This window comes from Micromys minutus, assembly GCF_963924665.1.
Source record: "Micromys minutus genome assembly, chromosome: 32".
Taxonomy (NCBI): Eukaryota; Metazoa; Chordata; class Mammalia; order Rodentia; family Muridae; genus Micromys; species Micromys minutus.
In genome coordinates this window covers 4,207,712-4,231,764 of record NC_137967.1, presented here as the reverse complement: position 1 = coordinate 4,231,764, position 24,053 = coordinate 4,207,712, and the positions used below count along the sequence as shown (strand labels likewise).

The 24,053-nt window shown below is 50.9% G+C and overlaps 1 protein-coding gene across 1 annotated transcript; it reads left to right on the top strand.

The window, feature by feature from the left end:
- Positions 1–1,206: 1,206 nt before the first annotated feature.
- Positions 1,207–23,151, top strand: ODAD1 (outer dynein arm docking complex subunit 1; the record flags this gene model as incomplete). The annotated part of the gene is made up of 14 exons (XM_080908608.1): positions 1,207–1,276; positions 5,366–5,465; positions 5,739–5,928; positions 11,368–11,490; positions 11,623–11,736; positions 15,300–15,367; positions 16,733–16,920; positions 17,109–17,243; positions 17,608–17,690; positions 17,809–17,977; positions 21,935–22,098; positions 22,175–22,272; positions 22,473–22,557; positions 22,666–23,151. 14 exons carry the CDS (start codon positions 1,207–1,209, stop codon positions 23,149–23,151), a joined length of 2,073 nt encoding a protein of 690 aa, XP_080764734.1.
- Positions 23,152–24,053: the final 902 nt, after the last annotated feature.

The window sequence follows — 24,053 nt, the reverse complement described above, 5'->3', positions numbered from 1 at the left end:
CGCGCACTTCTCGGACCAGTACCGAAGGACCCCGCCTGGTCCCAAAGTCTAGTCTTCTAGTTTCCCTTCAGATTCTGCTGCCCCGGATACAGGCTGCGCTGCCCACAGACCCGAGCTCCACGCAACCCACATTGACCTCCCGCCAGTGTCCCTCCGACCATCCAAGTCAATCCCCCTGCATCTCCCTTTGGCTCTTTTCAAATAACGGGGCCCGACCCAAGCCCCGCCTTCTCACTAACCCTCCGGCCGCTCCCTTCTAGTCCCCGCCCCTTGCAGACCCTGAGCATCTCCCCTTTACAGGACTCTGACTCCACCCTTCTGCCTGCATCCTAGTCCCGAAGCCCCGCCCCCTAAGCATCCAAGCCCCTCCTCCTTGCTAATATCATCCTCTGGCTCCGCCTCTTCTCAGTCCTACACTTTCTTCCCTCCTCTTCTACAATTAGGAGATCTTCCCGAAGCCCCGCCCTGGACCTTACCTCTGCCCCTCTCCTTCCCCTCTTTCCTAGCCTCCGCTCCCTAGACTCCTGCCTCCTCCTAGGGCGTGGGCTCTCAACTTTTCTAATGCTGCATCCCTTTGGATACAGTTCTTCATGCTGTGGTGACCCGCCCTACCATAAGCTTGTTTTCGTTGCTGCTTCATAAATAACTGTAGTTTTGCTACAGTTATGAATCGTAATGTAGATATCTGTGTTATCCGATGGTCTTTGGTGACCCCTGTGAAAAGGTCGTTGGAGTCCGCAAGGGAGATCCACTGTTCTCTGGGGTCTTCTCAGCCCCGCCCCCTCCCCTCAAGGCCCGCCTTCTGGCTTGTCTGTCCCCCTCTCCCTCCAAGCTTGGAGTCTGCGTCTTCCACGGGTCTCTCCTGCCCGCCTCTTCCGCTGTCCTCAGGCCTTATTGGCCCCCTTGTCTCCCCAGTAACCAGACTACAACAGTGAGAGTGGAACTGCAAAGACTGGTCAGGCACTCGAGCAGGTAGAGCCGAGACCTCGCCCCCACCCCACCCCAATCCGGCTGGGGTTCAGAGGTGCGGAGAGGCGGACCGGGGAAACCGAGTCAGAGTCAAGCCGCAGGACCCAGATTGTGTGTGTTTGGGGTGAGCGATGTCCTGGTGTAGCCACTGAAGGGTCGAGGCTTGGTCGCTTTGTGCGCTGGCTTGCGAGCTCTGAGACTGGTGTCCCCTGCAGGAGCGCCACCTCCACGTTCAGGATGCATTTGGGTGTGTCCACCAGGAGCGCCCACTCCGAAGAGGGCAGCGAGATCTTCCTGGAGGGATTAGGTAATTCATGATTCCCCGTCTCCTCCGAAGTTCCTTTTCTGTCCTCAGCTTCTTCAAGTTCCAGAGCCAGGGGTGGGAGGCCTCCCAGGAGCGCCCTCTCCTGGGGGCAGATTCGAGCCCGAACAGAGGGGGCTCCTGGCATGTGGTGGGATGGCCAGAAAGACATATGACTTCAGGACTTTGTTAGGGTCCAGGACATCCAGAAAATAGGTAGGAGAGGATCCGTGAGGTGGCTTAGCTAGTAAAGTCTCTTGGCCTGAGTTGTCTCAGGGACCCAGGTGGTGGGCGAAGAAAACCAACTCCCTTGGGCCCCTCCTCACATTACGGTGTGCACATCTTTCATCTCTGCTGCGGAGGCAGAGGTAGTTTGAGTGTCAGGCTAGCCAGGGCTACATAGTAAAACCTTGTCTTAAAAAAATGCTGGAGGAGAGAAAAGAGCATATGTGGCTTACAGCAGGGTGTGGCTGGCTTGGGTTAGCTCTCAGCTGAGGGTGGGAAGCTGGGGGCAAGATTGACGGGATGGTGTGGTGGTTTGTAAATGCTTGGCCCAGAGAGTGGCACTATCAGGAGGTGTGGCCTGGTTGGAGTAGGTGTGGCTTTGTTGGAGGAAGTGTGTCACTTTGGGGGCGGGCTTTGAAATCTTCTTTCTAGCTGCCGGGGGAATCAGTCTTTTCCTGTCTGCTTTTGGGATAAGATGTACAGAACTCAGTTCCTCCGGCACCATGCCTGCCTGGATGCTGCCATGCTTCCTGTCTTGATGATAATGGACTTCATGAACCTCTGAACCTGTGAGCCAGCTCCAACTAAATGTTGTCCTTTATAAGAGTTGGCTTAGTCATGGTGTCTGTTCACAGTCATGGAAACCCTAACCAAGACAGAAATTGGTACCAGGAGTGGGGTATTTGCTGTGATAGGTTTAACCATGCTTTTGTCTGGAGAAATCTGGATTTTGGGGACTTTGGAAAGCCGTGGAATACTTTAAGTGGGGCTTAATGAGCCACTCTTATAGGAAAGGTGCTGAGGATGAGTTGAACAGTGGGGGCCTGGCCTAAGTATGGGGCCTCGAGACTGTAGGGTGGTTTTTTTTTTTTGTTTGTTTGTTTGTTTTGTTTTTTGGTGTGTTTTTTTTTTTGTTTTGTTTTGTTTTGTTTTGTTTTTGTTTTTGTGATAGTTTGGTGGAGAATGTGGCTGCCATTTGCCCTTTTTTCTGAAGAGTTCACCTGAGGCTAAGACTAAAGGGAAGAGAATCAGATTAAATTGCATTGACAAAGGAAGTCTTAGAAAAGCCCAGGACAGACTTTGTCCTCTGGTTAACTCTCATGGAGAACATTTTGATCAAGCGTAGCAAGCTTAAAAAGAACAAACACAAAATGTGTATTGAAGAATAAAGGGAACCAGGAAGTGAAAGATCCCCCCTAACTAAGCTTACTGTTTGTGTTTTCAGTTGAATAAGAAATGGTTATGTCATGTTAGGTGTTATTATCTGGTTATTGTTTTCATTTGGACTTTTAATCCGGCATGAACTACAATCCAGAAACTGAGGGCATACTTGTGGCTCCAGATCTTGAGGTATAGTGACCATGAAATCTTAGGCCCAGGGTTGGTGGTATCTGCCTTTAATTCCAGGAGACAGAGGAAAGCAGACCTCTGAGTTCAAGGCCAGCCTGGTACACAGCAAGTTCCAGGTAAAAGAAAAGCTTAAGTCCAGGCATGGAGGTATAGGTCTTTAATCCCAACATTCAGGAGACAGAGCCATGCAGATCTAGTTACAGTCAGTCTACAGAGCAAGTTTCAAAGCAGGTAAGCTTAGGCAGTGAAGGAAAACAGAAAGCTGGTGATAACGTAATAGAATGAGGAGAATGTTTCAGCCTCTGCAAGCAGTAGGACTGGGCAGCTTTGGACCTGTGGCTCTGGCTTTAGTGTCAAGACTAGAAGGGGTTACTGGACAATTGATGCTGGTTAGCTAGAGCTAAGGAATTAGTGGTGATTAAAAAGAGACCGGCATCACTGAAGGGAAAACTTCTAGGAAGTGTTTCCTGAGAGCACAAAGAGGCTGCTCCAGAGGCAGCCGAGGTTGTACCTGGTGCTGCGGCTGGACTTGGTAATGTGTAAGCGTCACCCAGGTGGTACTGGTTTTGAAGGCCTGAAGGGGTCATAAAGAGCAGCTGCGGCTTGGCACTGTGAGAGGCCTTGGGAGGCCATTGTGAAAGTGCAGCCTCAGTTGTAGTTTATGGCTCAGGACAGAAAAGGTCATGCAAAGATGTTGAGGCTTAGTGCCGTGAAGAGAGCCTGTAAGAGGTCCTTGGTGAAGCCTAGTTGCAGTGGAAGACCACAGCGTACTGGAGATGTCAGTACCATGCGTGGTGTGATTACTAAGAGCAGCAGCAGCAGTGGAGTAGATCAACCAGAAGCCCAAGTGCTACGGCGGGCAGAGCTGGAAGTGTGACCCAAGCCTGCTGGAGGAGCCCAGAAGATCATGTGTGGATCCCAGACACTGGAGCAGAAGCTGCCAGGTTGAAGTTGCCTTGGAGGCCCCAAGATGTTCGAGATACCAGAGCCATGGGACATTTCCTGCTGAGGAAAGCTGCTAATGGAGTGGAACCAGCCAAGGAGAAAGAACTGTTTGCTGCAGTCAACAAAACAGAGAAGAGTTGGAGATCTGAAGATCGCTTTGACATCAGACGTGGAGATGCAGAGTTGGGACTTTTCCCAGCTGGGTTTTGGTGTTGCTTAGGGGATTACAGTTAAGTGATTGGATGAGCATCAGAAGAGACTTTGAACTTTGAACTCTGTTGAGAATGCTAGAGACTATGGGGCCCTTTCTAGTTGGACTAAATGTTTTACTGTCATGCTGTGTCCGGGTTTGGCCCCCATAGACTCATGTGTTTGAACAAGTTCATGGGAGTCCAGAGAGTGGCACTTGTAGGAGGTGTGGCCTTGGAGGAAGTGTGTCATTATGGGGGTGGGCTTTGAGACCTTCCTTCTAGCTGCCTGGGAGTTAGTCTTCTTTGCTCTTTGGAACAAGATAAAGAACTCCCAGCCCTTCCAGCACCGTGGCTGCCTGAATGCTGTCTTGCTTCCCACCATGATGATAATGAACTGAACCTCTGAACCTGTAAGCTAGCCTCAGTTAAAAGGTGTCCTTTATAAGAGTTGCCTTGGTCATGGTGTCTCTTCACAGCAATGGAAATCCTAACTAAGACAGATGGGTATGGCAGGCTTCTTTGGCCTTGGATGCTGTCTTAGTCAGGGTTTCTATTCCTGCATAAACATCATGACCAAGAAGCAAGTTGGGGAGGAAAGGGTTTATTCAGCTTACACTTCCATATCACTGTTCATCACCAAAGGAAGTCAGGACTGGAACTCAAGCAGGTCGGGAAGCAGGAGCTGATGCAGAGACCATGGAGGGATGTTACTTACTGACTTGCTTCCCCTGGATTGCTCAGCCTGCTTTCTTATAGAACCCAGGTCTACCAGCCCAGGGATGGCTCCACCCACAATGGGCTGGGCCAGGGATGGCACCACCCATAATGGGCTGGGTCAGGGATGGCACCACCCACAATGGGCGGGGCCCTCCCCCTTGATCACTAGTTGAGAAAATGCCTTACAGCTGGATCTCATGGAGGCATTTCCCCAACTGAGGCTCCTTTCTCTGTGATAACTCCAGCTTGTGTCAAGTTGACACAAAACCAGCCAGTACAGATGCCAGGCTGAGGCATCCAAGAGGAAGGAAGGAAGGGTCCATTCTGGGTACAGGAAGTCCTCGAGGACTTTGTAGGGTGATGAGTGGGAGACTGGATGGAGCCCAGAGGATAGTAGGAGAGAGGCTACTGCAGTCTCACAGAAGTTTAGGAGGAAGCCACTTTTTTTAGTCCCAGGTGAGTTAGACCGGGAGGCTTCTTAGGAGCATCCTTAAGCCAGAATGGTTGTGATGGGAATGGATCAGTTTGGCTATTGGGGACACAGGGACTGAGATGAGGTCTCATGGGACTGGGGTACAGCTGCAGTTCTTGAGATCCTAAAGGGACCCTCTGGGGGAGAACTGACAGTCCTAATCCCTTTGAGTCTTTTGCTTGGTCTCATCCATAGCAGATGAGGAGCTCAGCCGCCTGCAACGACAGTGCAAGGTGATGGAGTTGGACAGGCGGGCGCACAGCAAGGAAGTTCATCAGCGCATCAGGAAGCAAGTGTGAGTTGGGCCAAAGAACGTAAACGGGGCTTCTGAGCCCTGGGAGGAGGGGAGAAGGGAAGAAGTGCTGGGGAAGGATCTGAGAGTTGTGGGACCTCTGAAGAGTCGGGTGCTGGGGTTAAGAGAGGAATCATCGGAGGGAAGGAGGGACGGGGTGGCGAGAAGCACGGGGGCGGGGGAGGCGGGGGCGCGGGGGGCGGTGCACCGGCTGGAGCTGGATTTTGAGTGCTGCCACCTGCTGGTGGGGATCACCTGCTCCTCCCGGATGGACAGTGAGGAGATTCGGCAGCTGGAGACGCTCCGAGCCAAGCTCCAGATGCAGATTAACATAGCAAAGAGCCAGGTCAAGCGTCTGGGGGATAAGAAGCATTTGGCCGACATGGACCGGCTTCTCAAGTGCCGGGCTCAGGTGCAGGTCGAAATCGAGGCGCTGCAGGAGCAGACCCGGGCCCTGGACAAACAGGTGGGTTCTCCTAGTTGGCTGCCATCCCGTCCCATTAGACCTCGTAGTAAATGTACGTCTTGAGATCTTGTCTGAAACATGGAGCCACCGAATGCATCCACCCAGAGCTAGGGATGGTATGTACTCCTGTAAAGCCAACACCCTGGAAAAACTGAGGCAGGAGAGTTGCTGTAAGTTCAAGGCTACAGGTGGTGAATTCCACTTCCCATCCCCCTGGATGTGCCAAGCAAAAGCTCCCAAACTCACACTAAATTTTACCTGGACTGTGGACCTAGTAGAATACTTTTAACCACTGGAAAGGAACGTTTGTTTGTTTTGTCTTTTGAAACAAGGTCTTACTATGGTGTCTTGTAACTTTGTATATAGACCAAGACTCATAGAAATCTGTCTGTCTCTGACTTTCTTCCATGGGCTACCATGCTAGACCCTGGGAGGCATTTTTGAACTAGTGGTACCTAAACTTTCTTTTCTTTTTCTTGGAGCTCTTAATTTCTGAGTAAGGTTTTTTGTTTGTTTGTTTTGTTTTTTAAAGTTTATTTTATTTTATTTTTATTATGTATACAATGTTCTGACTGCATGTACACCTGCATGCCAGAAGGGGGCACCAGATCTCATTACAGATGGTTGTGAGCCACCATGTGGTTGCTGGGAATTGAACTCAGGACCTCTGGAAGAGCAGCCAGTGCTCTTAACCGCTGAGCCATCTCTCCAACCCCTGTTGGTTTTGTTGTTGTTGTTTTGTTTGGTTGGTTTTTTTTGTTTTGTTTTGTTTGTTTGTTTTTAATGTGAGAGAAACCTCAAGAAGTCAGAACCACACGAGGAGAGACAACTCTGAGCAGGAAAGCCTCGCTTTGCAGATGGGCTGATTTTTTTATACTCACTGACACTCTTGTATCTCAGCCATGGTGAAGAAGGTGATCCAGCCAAGTCACAACCCAGGTGAACTGCTAAGCTCACAGAAGGTGACAGAATGATGCCAGTCACTCCCTTGATTGGTTGTGACAGTAAGAACCCCTTTTTCTAGATGGCAGACTGGAGGAAAGCCATCCACTGGCACTGAAGAGCTTCCATGTCATGTTGAAAATGGCCGTATGGCAGGGTCGGCAGAGGCCCTGAGTGATGAGCTGCTGTGCCGACGGGTTTTATGTCACCTTGTCACAAGATAGACATCTTTGGGAAGAGGGGGTTTTAGTTGAGAAATGCCTCCTTAAGACCGGCCTGTTGGCAAGGCTGTGGTACATTGTCTTGATTGACGATCGTGATGCTTTGAATAGGTATGGCCCCCGGAGACTTGTATGTTTGAATGCATGGCCCTTAGGAGGGCGTGGTCTTGTTGGAGTGGGCGTGGCCATATTGGAAGAAGTGTGTCACTGTGGAGGTGGGCCTTGAGGTTTCCTATGCTCCAGCTATGCCCAGTGACATAGTCCCTTCCTGCTGCCTGCCAATTAAGAAGTAGAACTCTCAGCTCTGTCTCCAGCATTGTGATGCCGTGCTTCCCACCAGGATGATGATGGACTGAACCTCTGAAACGTGAGCCGGCCCTGATGAAATGTTTTCGTTTATGAGTTGCCTTCATCATGGTGTCTGTTCACAGCAATGAAACTCCAACTCAGTCACTGATTGATGTGGATGGGCCCAGCCCACTGTGGCCAGGCAAGCCCATGAGAGACCAGCCAGGAAGTAGTGTTTCTCCATGGCCTCCACTTCAGTTCCTGCCTCGAGTTGCTGCCCTGACTTCTCACGATGGACTGTGATCAGAAATGAACCCTTTCTTCCACAAGTTGCCTTTGATCATGGTGTTTTATCACAGCAATAGAAACTCTAACTAAGGGTTGGAAAGATGGCTCAGCGGTTAAGAACACCGACTGCTCTTCCAGAGGTCCTGAGTTCAAATCTCACCAACCACATGGTGGCTCACAACCATCTGTAGTGGGATCTGATGCTCTCTTCTGGTGTGTCTGAAGACAGCTGCAGTGTACTCACATAATAATAATAATAATAATAATAATAATAATATAATGATAACAATAATAATAGATTTTAAAAAAAGAGAAACTCTAACTAAGATAGAAATTGATTCCAGGAAATTGATTCCCACGACAGACCTGATAATCTGTTTTGGGGAGGATTATGGAAGAACTTTGGGACTTTGGGCTAGAAAAGCCATTGACTACTAAGGCTCCGTGATCTTTTGTAGAAACCAGAAAGACAAACCTGAGAGCCATGCAGAGGATGGAGGCCTGGCTTATGACGTTTCATAGGGAACTTTGAGCATGTTTCAAAGACGCTATCAGGGCCACTTGTGTGATATTTTGGATTAAGAACTGTTGAAGTGAACCCTTTGCTTTGCTGGGACAATTGATTTTGGTCTTTTGGAGCCGAAGACCCGGCTGTGATTAAGACACCAGCATCACTGAGATGAAATCTGAAAGTATTTCCTTCAGCACACAGAAGCCGTGGCCCAGAGGAAGCTCAACTTGACAAGGGGTCAGTTGTGTTGGCTAATTTTATGTCAGACTTGTCAAAGCCAGAGACTTATTTGGGAAAACAGAATCCTAATAGAGAAAATACCCCCATAGGACTGGCCCATAGGCAAGTCTATGTGTGTCTGTGTGAAGTGTGCTTTTCTTGATTGATGGTTGATGTGGGTGGGCTCAGCCTATTGTGGATGGTACCACCCCTGGGCGGGTGTTCCCAGGAGCTATTAGAAATCAGGCTGAGAATGCCATGGTAACACCAGTAAGCAGGTTCTTCCCTAACTTCCTTTCACAATGGACGTGTTTGGGATATGTAAGCTAAAATAGACCCTTTGGATCCCAAAGTTGCCTTTTGCTCATGATGTTTTTATCACAGTAATAAAAGTTCTAACTGAGATATTCGCCAACAGTTATTTGATGAGGCTCAAGAGATCTCACACTGGGCTGATGGTGTCTGAGATGCAGTGTTGGGAGACACTGAGGCCCAAGAACTATGACATCAGTATGATACTGATACACAATCGGCCCCTTGTCAGTCTGACACACCAATGTACCCCTTGTTAAACCGCAACCCCTCCTTTCCCGTTGTCCCTAAGATGTCATGTTAATAATAGCAACATCACAATAGAAAACATACTCCAAACTTTAAAAGTCCCGGACTTTAAACATTCCAATTCTTGGGGCTGGAGAGATGGCTCAGTGGTTAAGAGCACCAGCTGCTCTTCCAGAGGTCCTGAGTTCAAATCCCAGCGACCACATGGTGACTCACAACCATCAGTAATGGGATCTGATGCCCTCGTCTGGTGAGTCTGAAGACAGCTGCAGTGTACTTACTCATACACATAAAATAAATAAACCAAAAAAAAAAAAAAAAAAAAAAAGATTCCAACACTTTAAATATGGATAGAGCACCCAAAGGACAATTTCCAGAGGCCTCAGAAAGAAGACTTTGTGGGAAGTCTCGAGGTCACTGGGGATGTGCCATTGAAGGAAGTAGCAGGATCCCGTCTTTCGGTCTCTGGCTCTACATCTGGGCTCCTTGTGGATGGTGTTTGTTCTGAAGCTGGCACCAACCATCTCTACTTAGGGCCTTCTCCAGGAATCTGAGGCAGGGGGACACAGAGAGAACCAGGAGAATGGTCAGTTCCCATGGCGACACCGGCAGCGTAGCACTAACTACGAGTTCCGGCAAACCTTGGGTTTTGAGTTTTCTCAGCTGACACCAGAGACACTAGAGCTGTGGTTTGATTGTCCTTTAATGGGCAGGGCTCAAGCCAAGTGTCTGTGTGATAAGAACGGAGCCATTTGTAAAAGTAATATGCATAGATCTAAAAAAAAGTTCATATTTTTTTACGTTTTCTTTTTATCTCTTATTCATGTGTGTCTGTGTGAAGTGTGGGTACAGAGGTACCTGTGGAGGCCAGAAGACGGTGTCAGATCTCTTTAGAGCTGGAGTTAGAGGTAGTTGTGCGTTAGGTCAGGTGGGCGCTGGGTGAGTGCTCTTAACCACTGAGGCATTTCTTCAGCTCTGTATTTTATTTCTATTCTCCCCCCCCCCCAAATGAGATGGGGTTTCTCTGTGTAGCCTTGGCTGTCCTGGAACTCACGCTATAGATCAGGCTTGCCTTAAATTCAGAGATCTGCCTGTCTCTGCCTCCCGAGTGCTGGGATCAAAGGCGTGTGCTGCCACCGCTCCCACCCGGCTGTGGTGATTGAAAATTTAATTAGAGTGATTGGGAATTCTCATGAAGGTTTAAGAATGGTGAGGAAACCCCCTCCCTGTACGTTTTACTCAGGATTTCCCAGTTCGGGTCTTTATTTCATTTGGTTTTTATGTTAGCTGCTGCTGAAAAATGATTCAGGAGCCTGTCACCCTACTGAAAGGCAAATACTGTCATCTTGTGGTAATCCCCCAAGACCTATGTCCACGTACCCTTACACGGTATATATCCCTGGGAGCGAATGGAGTGCCTGCTTGGGGCCTGCTTGTTTTTGCCAGAGCTACTGGAACAGGTCTCCTCACAGAGTGGTACACTTGAAATTGATTCTCAGAGACCACTGGCCAAGATCAAGGTACAAGCTGGGTCATTTCCCCAGCAGTCAGCAGGCACCTTTCCCTTGCTCCTGGTGTTTTGCTCGCCATTTCTGTTCCGTTGGCTGGGTTTTTTTTTTTTTTTTTTTTTGCTTGTTTGTTTTTTTGAGACAGGCTCTCACTACGTAGTTCTGGCTGTCCTGGAGCTTTCTCTGTTGGTAGTCTGTCTCTAGGTCACACTCTGAGGTCCCAGGCATCAGGGCGTTTGGCGGGGGTTTCTGGGGATATGATTTAGCCTTTATCAGTACAGACTGGGGAGGAGTCACGTGTTCATCCAGTCTACACTCTGCTGAGTAAGTCCAGACACAGCAGGAGCTCAGAAACCAGGTCATGTGGGAAGCTGGCCGGGCCCTCTAGGCAACCTTAGCATCTCAGACCCCTTTTAACTGCTGACCTTATTCTCCCAGCATCCTCCTCTTTTTGGGGACTGTGATAGCAGTAACCCTACCCTTCCATCTCACGTGCATCTTCAGAAACACCAGAGAGGCAGAGACAAGAAATCTCTGGGGTCAGCCTAGTCTTCATAGCCAGGTCTGGAACAGCCAGGGTGTACAGCAGGACACTGTCTCAAAAAAAAAAAAAAAAAAAAAAAAAAAAAAAAAAAAAAAAAAAGAAAGAAAGAAAGAAAGAAAGAAATGAAACCAAACTGAACCCATCTAACCACACACACAAACAAAAGCTAAAAAGGCCACCAGAAGAGAGAGCAGGCTAATCATGTGGTTGGCCAGACTCAGGTTCAGTGGCCGCAGGGGCATTTTGGCTGAGTTAGGCACTTCAGAAAGAAGGAAGGATGCTGGGGCTGCCGGGGCAGCAGATGTCCTTGATGCGTCTCTCCCAGGCATGTGATGGACGATGCTGCGTTCCCTCCAGATCCAGGACTGGGAGACCCATATCTTCATGCAGAGTAAGGAGGCCTCAGCTCCCAATATCATCTTGGATGAGAAGTCAAAAACCCAGAGGAGGATCAGGATCCTAGAAGACCAGCTGGACAGGGTGTGTGGTCTCCAGCTCTCTGGAACAAAAGGATCCTGGGATGGAGGGGTTTCGGTTTTCCCTGGAGGGAACAGGGTGGTCCCCAGCTCTGACAGGTACCAGGTCTTGTAAGTGTTCTAATACCCACCCTAGGTCACCTGTCACTTTGACCTCCATCTGGTGAGGAACGCGGCCCTGCGGGAGGAGCTGGAGCTGCTGCGAATTGAGAGGAGCCGCTACCTGAATGTGGATCACAAGCTAAAGAAGGTGGGGGCTCGGGGCTCTGCCATGGTGGTCCCTTGCTGCTCTGTGTCTACAGGCAGGGTTCCTAGGCCCAGGTTCACCTCAGTGCAGGGTGAGAGAAGGAAGAACATAATTTCCCCTCTTCTCACTCCCACACACAAACACCATCTTCACTTTGAACTCTGTCATCTGGGGCGACCTATAGGCCCCCCAAGCCATTCACATCCCCCAAGGTCCGAGCACCTTCAAAGCCCTTTGAAGGGCTAGCAGTCTGTCCCTCCTTTCTTCCCTCCATCCCCCCACCCCCTTTTAAGAACTTTTCCAAAACAATTTTAAACTTATAACTGTACACAGAACTCCTGTATACCCTCCACCACGATATATGTATGTGTATATATATATATCTGGATAGGTTATATACTGATGTATGTACATCTGGATAGGTTTCTGAGAGTCTTATTTTATAGCCCAATCTGGACTCGAACCCCTGCCAACCCTCTCGCCTCCCTTTTTCTGGGTTACAGATACGAGCCGTCATACCCGGCTAAGGCTGGCAGTTTGCCTCTCTCCTCCTCTGCCTGAACCTTGGTCACTCTTGCTGCACCCCACCTCCCCACCATGACCTTGGTGTTGTGGAAATGTCAGGGCCAGCTGTGTTTTGGGGAGGAGGTCCCTTGTGTGGACCATGTGCTTTGCTCAGGGCTCTGTTGGAGGCAGGGCACTTTAAGAAGAAGCCGGGCTTGGGATTTGGCCAAGGAGAAGATGCTCTGGGATGGAGTCTCCTTTGAGAAGAGGTAGTGAGGTCCTCACTGTGCACATACAGGGACAGCTGACACCCTGGCCAGTGTCACATTCTTACTAGCACTGTGACTTCAAGGTGAATGTGCACACTGGCCTCTGTATCTTGATGCCGAGTCACTGACGCCCCCCGCCCCATGTTCCCTCTCCTGCTGATGCCCTCCCCCCCCAGTCACTGACGCCCTCCCCCCAGTCACTGACGCCCCCCCAGTCACTGACGCCCCCCCAGTCACTGACGCCCTCCCCCCAGTCACTGACGCCCCCCCAGTCACTGACGCCCCCCCCAGTCACTGACGCCCCCCCAGTCACTGACGCCCTCCCCCCCAGTCACTGACGCCCCCCCAGTCACTGACGCCCCCCCCAGTCACTGACGCCCTCCCCCCCAGTCACTGACGCCCCCCCAGTCACTGACGCCCTCCCCCCCAGTCACTGACGCCCCCCCAGTCACTGACGCCCCCCCAGTCACTGACGCCCTCCCCCCCAGTCACTGACGCCCCCCCAGTCACTGACGCCCCCCCAGTCACTGACGCCCCCCCCAGTCACTGACGCCCCCCCAGTCACTGACGCCCTCCCCCCCAGTCACTGACGCCCTCCCCCCCCATGTTCCCTCTCCTGCTCTCTCCTCCCCTGGTACCACTTCTCCACAAGTTCCCACATTTTCTTTCTCTTAAAAAAGTCTTGCCTTTTAATATTTAGTTGTGTGTAGGCCTAGCTGCTTGTGAGTTTGTACCTGTGCACACTGGAGGCCCTCTGGAGCTGGAGTTAGGTGGTTGTAAGCTGCCCAGAGTGGGTGCTTGGAAGTGAACTCTTAACTTTTGAGCTATCTCAAGTCCTGTTTTTTTTTTTTTTTTTAAACTCCCAGTAGGGAGTAGGGGTTAGAAAAATCAAGATTTAGACCCGAGTGACCCCACTGTGTCTGTGTCGTTGGGTTTTCCTTTCCTGCCCTTTGCTCTCTCCAGAGCACGCAGACCTCAGAACACTACAGGCAAGCCGCGTCCTGGTAGCGTGGTCTGCCCTTGCCGTCAGTCCCTTCCTCCTCTTGGGGGGTTTTGGTGTGTTCATCTGTTCAGAACTTTCCTGGCCCAGTTCTTGTTTCTGTCTTCTACAGGGTTCTGTTTCTCATCCGGAGCATAGCTCCCTTCATTTACCTCTGGGGTCAGTTTTTTATCCTAAGGTTTTGGTGGTCGACTGACTCTCCCATGGGCTGTGGTCCAACCTGGGTTTAGTTTTAGGTCTTGTCTTTGTGGACCTAACTTTTCTTATAACTTTGTAAAACCTTAACAAGCCAAACAAAAGCAGTTCTAAATATCTGAGCATAGCAATGCTCACCTGTCTTCCTCTGCAGCAGAGGCCGCCAGGTCGGGGCAGGGCAGCCTGGGCTACAGATCTATGCCCTGTCTCCAAAGAAAACAGCTCTGGAGTTCATGCTCAAGCCCCTACAAACCAAACCAAACCTCCAAAACCTATCCCAGGAATCATCACTTCTCCTTCTTCATCATATTTAATGGCCATGCATTACTTCTCTCCCTAGTTTCTGGGGTTATCCACCTCTAGATTCCTTTTTTTTTTTTTTTTTTTTTAAAGATTTATTTATTTATTATATACAAGTACACTGTAGCTATCTTCAGACACCAGAAGAGGGCACCATACCCCATTACAGATGGCTGTGAGCCACATGGTTTCTGGGATTTGAACTCAGGACCTCTGGAAGAGAAGCCAGTGCTCTTAACCGCTGAGCCATCTCTCCAGTCCCCACCTCTAGATTCTTTTTGCAAAGTTGTGTGTGTCCACATGCACATGTGCTTGCTTATCTGCAACTGTTACTTCTCTCTCCCCCCCCCCACTCTCTCTCTTAAAAAGACTTATTTATTTTATGTATGTGAGCACACTGTAGCTGTCTTCAGACACACCAGAAGAGGGCATTAGATCTCATTACAGATAGTTATGAGCCACCCTGTGGTTGCTTGGATTTGAACTCAGGACCTCTGGAAGAGCAGCCGGTGCTCTTAACCGCTGAGCCATCTCTCTTTTTTAATTGAAAAAAAAAAAAAAAAAAAAAAAAAAAAAAAAAAAAAAAACGAGGCCACTTCCAAGGAGCTAGAAAACAGAACAGCAGGTCACTGGTGTATGTTACTCCGTCGATATAACAAAGTATCCGAGGTGGGGAATTTTATAGAGAAATGAGATTCAGTTAGCTGGCAGTGTTGGAGGTGAAGAATCCAAACTGCACAGGGCTGCTTTGCCTTGGGCCTTCTTGGTCCAGCACATCATGGCAGACAGGCATGAAGGAGATGTCAAATCAAGGGAGAAGCAGAGGAAGCAGAGGGCTGGACCCGGACCTCAGTCTTTTCCAAGATCAGTGTTTTTGGCAACTGCACAGTAAGCAGCGCCCTCTAAAAGTCCCAGGAGACTGCCGAGGGACCAAACTCCCATCTCAGGACCCTTGGTGGATACATCACACCAAATCCCAGGATAAAAATGACATCTAAGCATGTTTCCAAACCCTGGGGACAAGTTGGGCTGGCGCTTTGTTCCTGGGTTAAAGGTTCCCAGGTCACCTCTTCCACGTGTCCTCCTGATTATCCCCATTTGGGACCCCATTGAAACCCCTTCTCTGACTCAAGGTCAGTCTGGTCTACATAGGTTCAGGATAGCCAGAGATAACAGTGAGCAAAAACAACCCCTCCATCAACAAAACCAGAAATAGAAATCCCCCTGCAGTGGTAGAAGTAGGACCGCCCCTTCTTGGTGCTGAGGCTGGGGGAAGCAAGCTCGCTGTATCCCTGTAGGAGATGCATCTACTTCGGGAGATGGTTGGAGCTCTCAGCACATCCTCGACTTCTGCTTACGCTGCCCGGTAAGCTCCCCACCTCCCCCTCACCTCAGGGCACTTGGATCGCAGAGGCAGTAGGGTGGGGGCTGGGTCCAGGGGCTGGGAACCCAGGAGCCATCTGGCAGTGGAGAACAGCTGGGTTACTCTGGTGTAGGCTGCGGGTGCAGACACAGCCTTCAGACACAACGTGCCTGGTGGTGGGATTGGTACATGGAAGCTACCCAGAGGCTGGCTTTCCTATCTGTGTAGGAGCTCTAGCTCTTGGCCCTTCTGCATCTTTTCTTCCCTCTACCCAGTGCCTGCTTCCTCTCTCGGGACCTTTGATCCTGGAGCATTGGTATGTCCACCTTGAGGCCTCTCCCTCCTTTCCTCCCTCCCTCTCTCTTCCTCTTCCTCCCTCTTCCTCCCTCCCTTTCTCCCTCCTTCCCTCCCTCCTTCCTTCCCTCTCAACCTTCCTTCCCCTTCCCTCTCTTCTTCCCTTCCTCCCTCCCTCCCTCCTTCCCTCCCTCTCTCCTTCTTTTTCTCCCTTCCTCCCCCTCCCTCTCTTTTTTCCTCCTTCCCTCCCTCTCTCCCTCCTTCTCTCCCTTCCTCCCCCTCCCTCTCTTTTTCCCTCCTTCCCTCCCTCTCTCCCTCCTTCTCTCCCTTCCTCCCCCTCCCTCTCTTTTTCCCTCCCTCCTTCCCTCTCTCCTTCCCTCCTTCCCTTCCTCTTTCTCTCCCTCCTTCCCTCCCTCTCTTCCTTCCTCCCCCTCCCTCTCTTCTTCCCTCCCTCTCTCTTTCTCCCTCCCTCCCTCCCTCTTTGCTTTTCTAATGCTCACAATAGTCAGCGTTTTAAAGTGTGCAGCCATTCTGGTTGTGATGGTGCACCCACACTGGCCATTCCAGCACTGAGGAGGGAGAGGTAGGAGTTCAAGGCCAGCCTTAGCTACAAATCCAGTATGAGGCCCAGGCTATGCTGCATGAGACTCCATGTCAGATGTACGGCCCAGGAGCACTCACGATGGTGGGCAGCCATTGTTCTATCCAGACCCTAGAACGGCCTAGGGCAGGTGCTCTTTGCTGTTGACAGCGTCAAAGCTTCAGGCCTTTATTCCCAGGCAAGCAGGGCAGGGGCATCAGCTAGAGTATGGGAAAGACCACACTGCCCTAGCCTTACTCATTTCTACCTTACAGAACATCCAAACTCCGGTGTCACCCAGGCTGCCCTTTCTGAGTCCTCCAGTCTTGTCATATCTAGCCCCAATCCTGATGCAGGCCTTCCAGCCTAGAACTTCCTGTTCTTTTCCCCTGAGCATCCTTGTGCAGCCAGCGGGCACAGTGCTTCTGTTAGCCCAGGCTGACCCCAGCTCAGCCATCCATCTGTTTTCAACTGACATGCCCCTCCTGCCCCAGGGAAGAGGCCAAGTCCAAGATGGGCATGCTGCAGGAGCGAGCAGAGAAGGAGCTGGCTCAGAGTAACACAGAGGCACAGGTCTTGCAGCGACAGATAGCACATCTGGAGCAGCTGCACCGGTTCCTCAAGCTCAAGAACCACGACCGACAGCCGGATCCCAGTGTGGCGCAGAAGGAGGAGCAGCGAGGTGAGGGCAGTGCTTGCACCTAGCAACTAACTCAGGGTCACTAAGGCTCTAATCCCTAGGCCCTCAGAGACGGCGAAGCCCGTTAGGAGAAGGTGGTGGCAAAGGATAGCAGAACCTGTTGGAGACCCGCGGGAGGGTGGGCGTGTTGTCCTGGATACAAGCCCTCTACTTGCCTATGTTACCCATAGCTTGGGAGGTGTCAGAAGGAATCCGGAAGACCTCCCAAGAGAAGCTCGTGCTGCGTTATGAGGACACTTTGAACAAACTGGCCCAGCTGACCGGTGAAAGGGACCCTGACCTTTTGGTGGAGAAATACCTAGAGTGTGAGTGGGCGGGGTGGACGAGGAGGCGGGGCTACGCAGCACGGCCCACTTGCCCCGGGGACCCTACCTTGTCTCCAGTTTTCATTCTGTTGCTTGGTGTCCCTCCCTTGCATCTGCATCTCTTGTTTCTTTCCAACATAGCTCGGACTCCCTCTCTCCCTAGCTGTCCCTCAACCCTCTCTGTTTCCTGGGACCTCCCCAAACCTCCTTTTACCGACCCTGTCTTTCTCGGTGTGTTGGTGACCTCTGTGGCTGTCCTGTTTCATCTGTCTCTGTTTTTCTGCCTTTGTTTCTGTCGTCTTTCAGCCCTTAGTGACCCTTCTGTTTCTAACTCCATCCCTCTGGACTCCCTGCACTTCCCCAGTGGAGGAACGCAACTTTGCTGAGTTTAACTTCATCAATGAGCAGAACTCCGAGCTACATCACCTCCAGGAGGAGATTAAAGAGGTGAGCAAGGCCCGCCCTCCTTACGGCCGCTCCTCCCCATGGCCCGCCCTACCTCCCAGACTCCCATACCCTCTCCCCAGGCCTAGAGCGGACCCAGCTCCAGCCCCTGTCGCTGCAGATTCAGGAGGCCTTAGTCAGAGAGCATGCCAGTCAGGAAGAAGAGCGCTTGCACCAGGAGCAGAAGTGTCAAGCGGCGCAGCAGGACGTGGACAAGGTGTGCTCTGAGTCGGAGAAGCTGGAGGCTCGCTTCCAGGTTCTCCGAGCTCAGCTGGAAAAGCTCAAGACTGGTAAGTGCCCCGAGGTTCCCTCTCCCAGCCCCCAGCTCTTCATCAGGAAGGAAGCGAAGAGTCTGCGGGGAGCTGGCCGCTAGGAGGCATGCCACGGTCCAGCTGTCCAGTTCCGCATTTGCTTCTCTGTCTATCCCATATCTTTGGTCAGTCCATCTGGGGTGCATCTGTCCGTCCGTCCGTTCTTCCATCCGTCTGTGCATGAACACCAGGTGTGTGATTGTTGAGTCATAGGCCGGGGTGCTTTTATATTTACTGGAAAACACTAATCAGTTCCGCAGAGCAATTCTGCATTTTCTTAAAAATGATGTATTGATTTTACGCATGTGAGTGCTCTATTTGCATGTACACCTGCATGCCAGAAGAGGGCAGCAGATCCCATTACAGATGGTTGGGAGCCACCACGTGGTTGCTGGGATTTGAACTCAGAACTCTATGAAGAGCAGTGGGTGCTCTTAACCCCTGAGCCATCTCTCCAGCCCCCAATTTCTCTCTTTCTCTCTCTCTTCTCTCTCTCTCTCTCTCTCTCTCTCTCTCTCTCTCTCTCTCTCTCTCTCTCGATAGGGTCTTACTCTGTAGTGCTGGCTGTCCTGGAACTCACTCTGTAGTAGACCAGGCTGGCCTCTGCCTCCCAAGTGCTGGGATTAAAGCCGTGGGTCACGATGGCAATTTCTCCTTTTATACTTTCATGTGCACATATGTGTGCTGCAGATGTTTATGTGCCCACTCCCCTAGCACCTCCCCATCACACTCTGCTGTAACCACAGCAACTCCTTCGATGTGGTTCCCGAGCTGTCAGGTTTCACTAAGACTGTCACCCTATTGTTATCTCTGTGACATTCCTATTTGGCTTTGTGCTGTGTGTGTGTGTGTGTGTGTGTGTGTGTGTGTGCGAACATATGTGGAGGTCAGAGGACAACTTGTAGTAGTTGGTTCTCTCCTTCCCCCAAATGGGCTCTTGGGATCAAGTTCAAGTTGTCAGACTTGAGAGCCAGGACCTCCACCCACTGAGCGACCCTGCCAGCACATATTTGCTTACTTCATTGAACATTTCAAAAATTAGGTTTATATATGGTCTGCCTACATGTATGTATGTATGTATGTATGTACATCATATGTGTGTTTGATGCTTGAAGACATCAAAAGAGGGCATTGGATCTCCTGGAACTGGAGTTACAGATAGTTGGGAACCACCATGTAGGTGCTGGGAATTGAACCTGGGTCCTCTGCAAGAGCGACAAGAGCTCTTGACTGTCATCTCTCCTGCTTCCTTGTTTCAGTATTGAATTAAATTGTTTTTCTTGTTCTGAAGGACAGGGATTGTTTTTGATTCTGGAAATACTTTTTTTTGTGTGTGTGTGTGTGGTTGTGTACTCTCACGTTCTTGCATGAACTGAAATGTATCCAACCCTTGGTACAGTGTACTCAACTCCCTTTTGTAAGTAGTTATGGCTGTCTTTGCTACTTTGTGGGTCTTTCTTTCTTCCACTCTTTGAGCCCCATAACACTAGATAAGAGAGAAGAAAGGAGAGGGAAGGAAAGAGCTCCCTGAATAAGGTCAGGGGTCAGAGAGGGGCAACATTATCCTTAGACTACTTCCTGCTGATTAGGTGTGTTGAGTTCCTTGAGGCAAGTTTGATCTTTGCCATCAGGATATCTAACCTTCTCTTGTTTCCCCTTTGCACATGACCACTTAACAAACCCTGACCAACGGCAACCAACCAACAACCAAGAACTCAGCAACAAGCCACAACCCACACCAGTTAAACACAAAACACAAATCAATGAAGATACAGGTTTTTTATTGCTGTAACGAAAACACCATGACAAAAAGCAAGTTGGGGAGGAACGGGTTTCTTTAGTTTCTACTTCCACATCTCTGTTCATCACCAAAGGAAGCCAGGGCAGGAACTCACACAGGGCAGGGACCTGGAGGCAGGAGCTGATGCAGAGGCCATGGAGGGATGCTGCTCACTGGCTTGCTTCCCCATGACCTGCTCAGCCTGCTTTCTTATAGAACCCAGGACCACCAGAGCAGGGATGGCTCCACCCACAAAGGGCTGGACCCTCCCTCTAATTGAGGAAATGCCTAACAGCTGGATCTCATGGAGGCATGTCCTCAACTGAGGCTCCCTCCTCTCTGAGGAGTCTAGCTTGTGTCAACTTGACACACACACTAGCCACTACAGCTTCCATGTGAGAGTCTGGGGCCGGTCCCAGAGAAGTCACGTTGAGCGACTGTTGCCATTATCTGGTTCTTTCTCCCTTTCTTGGTGTCAGTGCAGCTGAGTGAGTTTCAGGAGAGTGGTCACATGGCTTATAGGTCCCAGTGCCACCTGCTCTGACTTGGATGTGCACCTTCTGTTGTGATAGAATCTCAGCTTGAATCCCTACAGACCACACCAGGCCAATACGGTTCCATGTGGAAGAGGTTTACTGAGGACAATGGAGACGAAAGGGGGAAAGAGAGAGAGGAGAGAGGAAGGGGGCAGGAGGGTCTGCCTTTTATTTAGACTGTGATGTAACTGCTCCCAGGTAAAGGTGGGAGCTGAACCAAATGTATGCTGGGAATGTAAGGCCATTGCCATGCGGACAGACGCGCAGGTCCCTGTTGCCTGTGGATGACATCACCGCCAGGATGATGTCATTTCGGAGGTGAAAGTGGTTCCTGATACCAACACCTTCTTCTTTCCGAGTCTCTGGAAATGGCTGCATGTTTAGTCTATACTAGGAGTCAGCTAGGGCAATGGTGGAGGGTAAAGACAGAGAGAGACAAAACGGTGTGGGTGGGGTGCGGAGGCCTGCTGTGACACCCCCCCCCCCCGCACGGCTCAGCAGGTTGCTCTTCTCTCTGATGCATGTATGTGTCTGTAACTGCGTCTCACCTGAAACTTTGACATTTTGACACCTAACGGGAGGGTAGCACCTTAGCCACTGTGTTAGTTTTGTCTGTTTTCCACTTGTCCGTATGTCTTGGAGTGTGTCAGCAGCATTGTAATCTGGCAGTGTGGTAATGTTCTGAGGGATGTTTAGTAGTGTTCTCTTCATCTGGGTTCCTGAATATTCCACTTCCTGGCGTGAGAATCCTCTTGGGCTGTCCCATCATCTTGGGCTGTCCATCAAAGCCAATGACTGCATGGCTTCAAGCATAAGTGTGTCTTACTCAGAGTCTTGAGGCCGGAAGAGCTGGTCCTCAGAGGGCCGAGAGGGAGGGCATGCCCCTGCTTGCCCCTTTGGCTCTGTCTGGCTTCATTTCCCTGTCTTGCAACTTACTGCCCCGAATGTCTACATCCTTGGTCTATCCTGTTTCCCTTACTGTTTCATGTAGGTGTACATGTGTGCACACTGGTACACGTGTGTGTGCATGTTTTCCTATCTGTTTTATAAGGTTATGTGTGTTTGAAGCATAGTATGTCCCCTTGTGTTAGGAATTACCAAGCTCCAAGAGGCCTTGCCTCCTTATAAATCACATCCTGACGCACTGGGGAGGTTTAGACTTCCAACAGAAGGACCGAGAGGGATACAGTTGGCCTATAATAATGACTGTTGCCGAGTTGTCTTTCTGGGGAGGGACAGTTAGGTGATCTCTGGTGGCTTGCTGTTATTTCCTCTTAGCAGAGTAGCCGAGGCACCTTTGGGAAGTGTACCACAAACCAGAATCAGTCGAGATCTACGTTTAAAGAGTGCCCAGGGATGTCTCGAGGCTTCTAAGGAGGGCAGAGGGAAGGACCGGCTCACCCGTGTGGGGAGGCGGGACTCAGCTGTGGGGTTTCACTAACAACATCCTGTTAACCAATTAAATCCAACTGGCCATGTGGGGCTTGGGGCAAGGGTGGTGACCGGTGACTTCTGGGTGGCAGAGTCATTTGCTCCTTAAGACTTGCCTTTGCAGGGAGGATGTGACTACGTGTGAGGGGAGTGCAGGGGTCCTGACAAAGCATTCCTCTCTGACCCCAGATATCCAGGCTCTCTTCGACAAGGCTAAGTGTGACAGCAGTGTCATCAAGGATCTCCTAGGGGTCAAGACCTACATGCGGGACAGGGACATAGGCCTCTTCCTAAGCACCATTGAGAAGCGGCTGGTGCAGCTTCTCACAGTGCAGTCCTTCCTTGAGGTCCAGGTGGGTCGGCTGGGACTTGGGGTGTTGACGTCACGCTGGGCTAGCCTGCACTAACTCTAGGCTCCCACACTCTCAGAACCACATCCCTTTGATTGATGCTGCACTTCTGGCACTGGGCCAGACACTACAGGAACCCCCAAAGAAGACTACCCCACTCCAGCCTCCTGACACCATGTGAGGCTCGGGCCCAGCAGGGAAGGGGCTGGCCCCATGGGGTGGACTAAAGGGGTGGGGTGGAGAGCATGGGTACAGGAGGTGAAGTGGGAGCTTGGAGGGAGGTGGGCGTCGAGTGGGAAGATGGGCAACAGGACCGCTGGGATCTGTGTATGAGGCAGAGCTGTGAAACCAGACTTTCTACCTTTCTCCCACCTGAGGGAGGACCTCTCAGGGCTTGTAATCAACGAGGATTACCCGATGAGCAAGGACGAGCTGCTGAGTCAGGTCATGAAGTCGGTAAGAGTGGGGCCCCTGGGTCAGGAGATGGGGGATTGGGGATGGGGAATGGGGGATCGGAGGAAGGACTTCTAAACCTGTTGGGACCCTAACTTTGCCCACCTCCCGGTGCAGCTCGAGGAGGAGGAGAAGGAGTCCCAGAAGAAGCTGGACTGTAGCCCGAGCTTGACTCTCTCCAGCCCGCAGATCTCCCTGAAAGCCGCCCCCATGCACACTCAGAGGACCAGCACAGTCCCCGAATCCATCCTGAGCCACAAGACAAACCGAGGCCGCGGCACTGGCTCCGTAAGCCGTGTCACCTTTGGTGACTCTGCTTCTGTGGCAGGCCCCGCGACCTTGGCTTCTGCCAGCGCCAGTGGGGCACCTGTGTCCAGCCGGGGCTCTCACGGGGGCCGCGGCAGTTTCAAGCACAACAGCTCCAGCAGCTACCTGGGGTCCACTGGCTACCTAGAGACCAGCAGAGGCCGTGAGAGCTTCGGAGGCGGCATCCACAGCCAAAGCGTAGGGTCGGAGTTGAGTGGTGTCTTCAGTTCCGGCAGTGGCCGGGGATCCAGTGCTACCCCTGCCTCCAGACCCACCTCCTCTACTAGCAAGGACTAGAGGGGCTACAACTAGGGCTGTGGGTCTTTTCCTGCCTCATCTCTTGGCAGGCTTTCTAATTTCTGCCCTGCGTCTCCCCAGAGACTCCTTTCCATCCCTGTAAGCCCAGGCCTCTTCAGTTTTCCTTCGCCCGTTGTTAATGCCTCTGCCTTGGCCTTGCCTCTCTGTTGACCTCATCCTCCTCGCTTCCCGTCTCTCCCGCAAGCTTCCCTTCTTCTGATGTCTCTGTCTCCTAACTGGATTGCCCTCCGTTGACTAGGTGAATTGTAACAATAGGAAATAAAGGTCAGAGCCCTGTTTCCCCAAGCCTGTTTCCTACAAGTGTGTTCACACATGGCTTCATCTGCTTCCAGCTCGGAGAAGAGTCTGTGAGCCCATCCCTAGATCTGCCTACCTTGTAGACACGCATGCATTAATCTATCTGTCAGGGTCTTGGAAGCATCGCACAAACTGCCCAGATGCCAATCTTTGTGGAATAAGGCTGGTTTATTGAAGGCACACCTCAAGATCAGGGGTGCAGTAAACTCGGGAGCTAACCTGCAACCCTTGGCCAGAATTCCACAGAGCTTTTAAGCCTGAGGTCTACAAATATCTGTGTCAAGTTACTCCACCAATCAGGACTTTGGGGGCTTCCTTAGGAACAAGCCTTTGTTGTACATTTATTCTGTTCTCACCAGTTGGGATATTCAACTGTGGTGCGGGACTTGGCTTGCCTAACATTCATGTCTTAACTTGGCAACCAGGATGTATGTGTCTCTTTCTATCGAGTAGAAGAATGTCAGTTCCCAGGGAGGTTGTGGGAATTTAAATTTTATTAGACTTCTACTCAACATGGAAGTTTTACTCCAAATGGTTTCTTATATTGGTGCAGGTGTCTCTCTAATCTTAGGGTCCATCCCAGG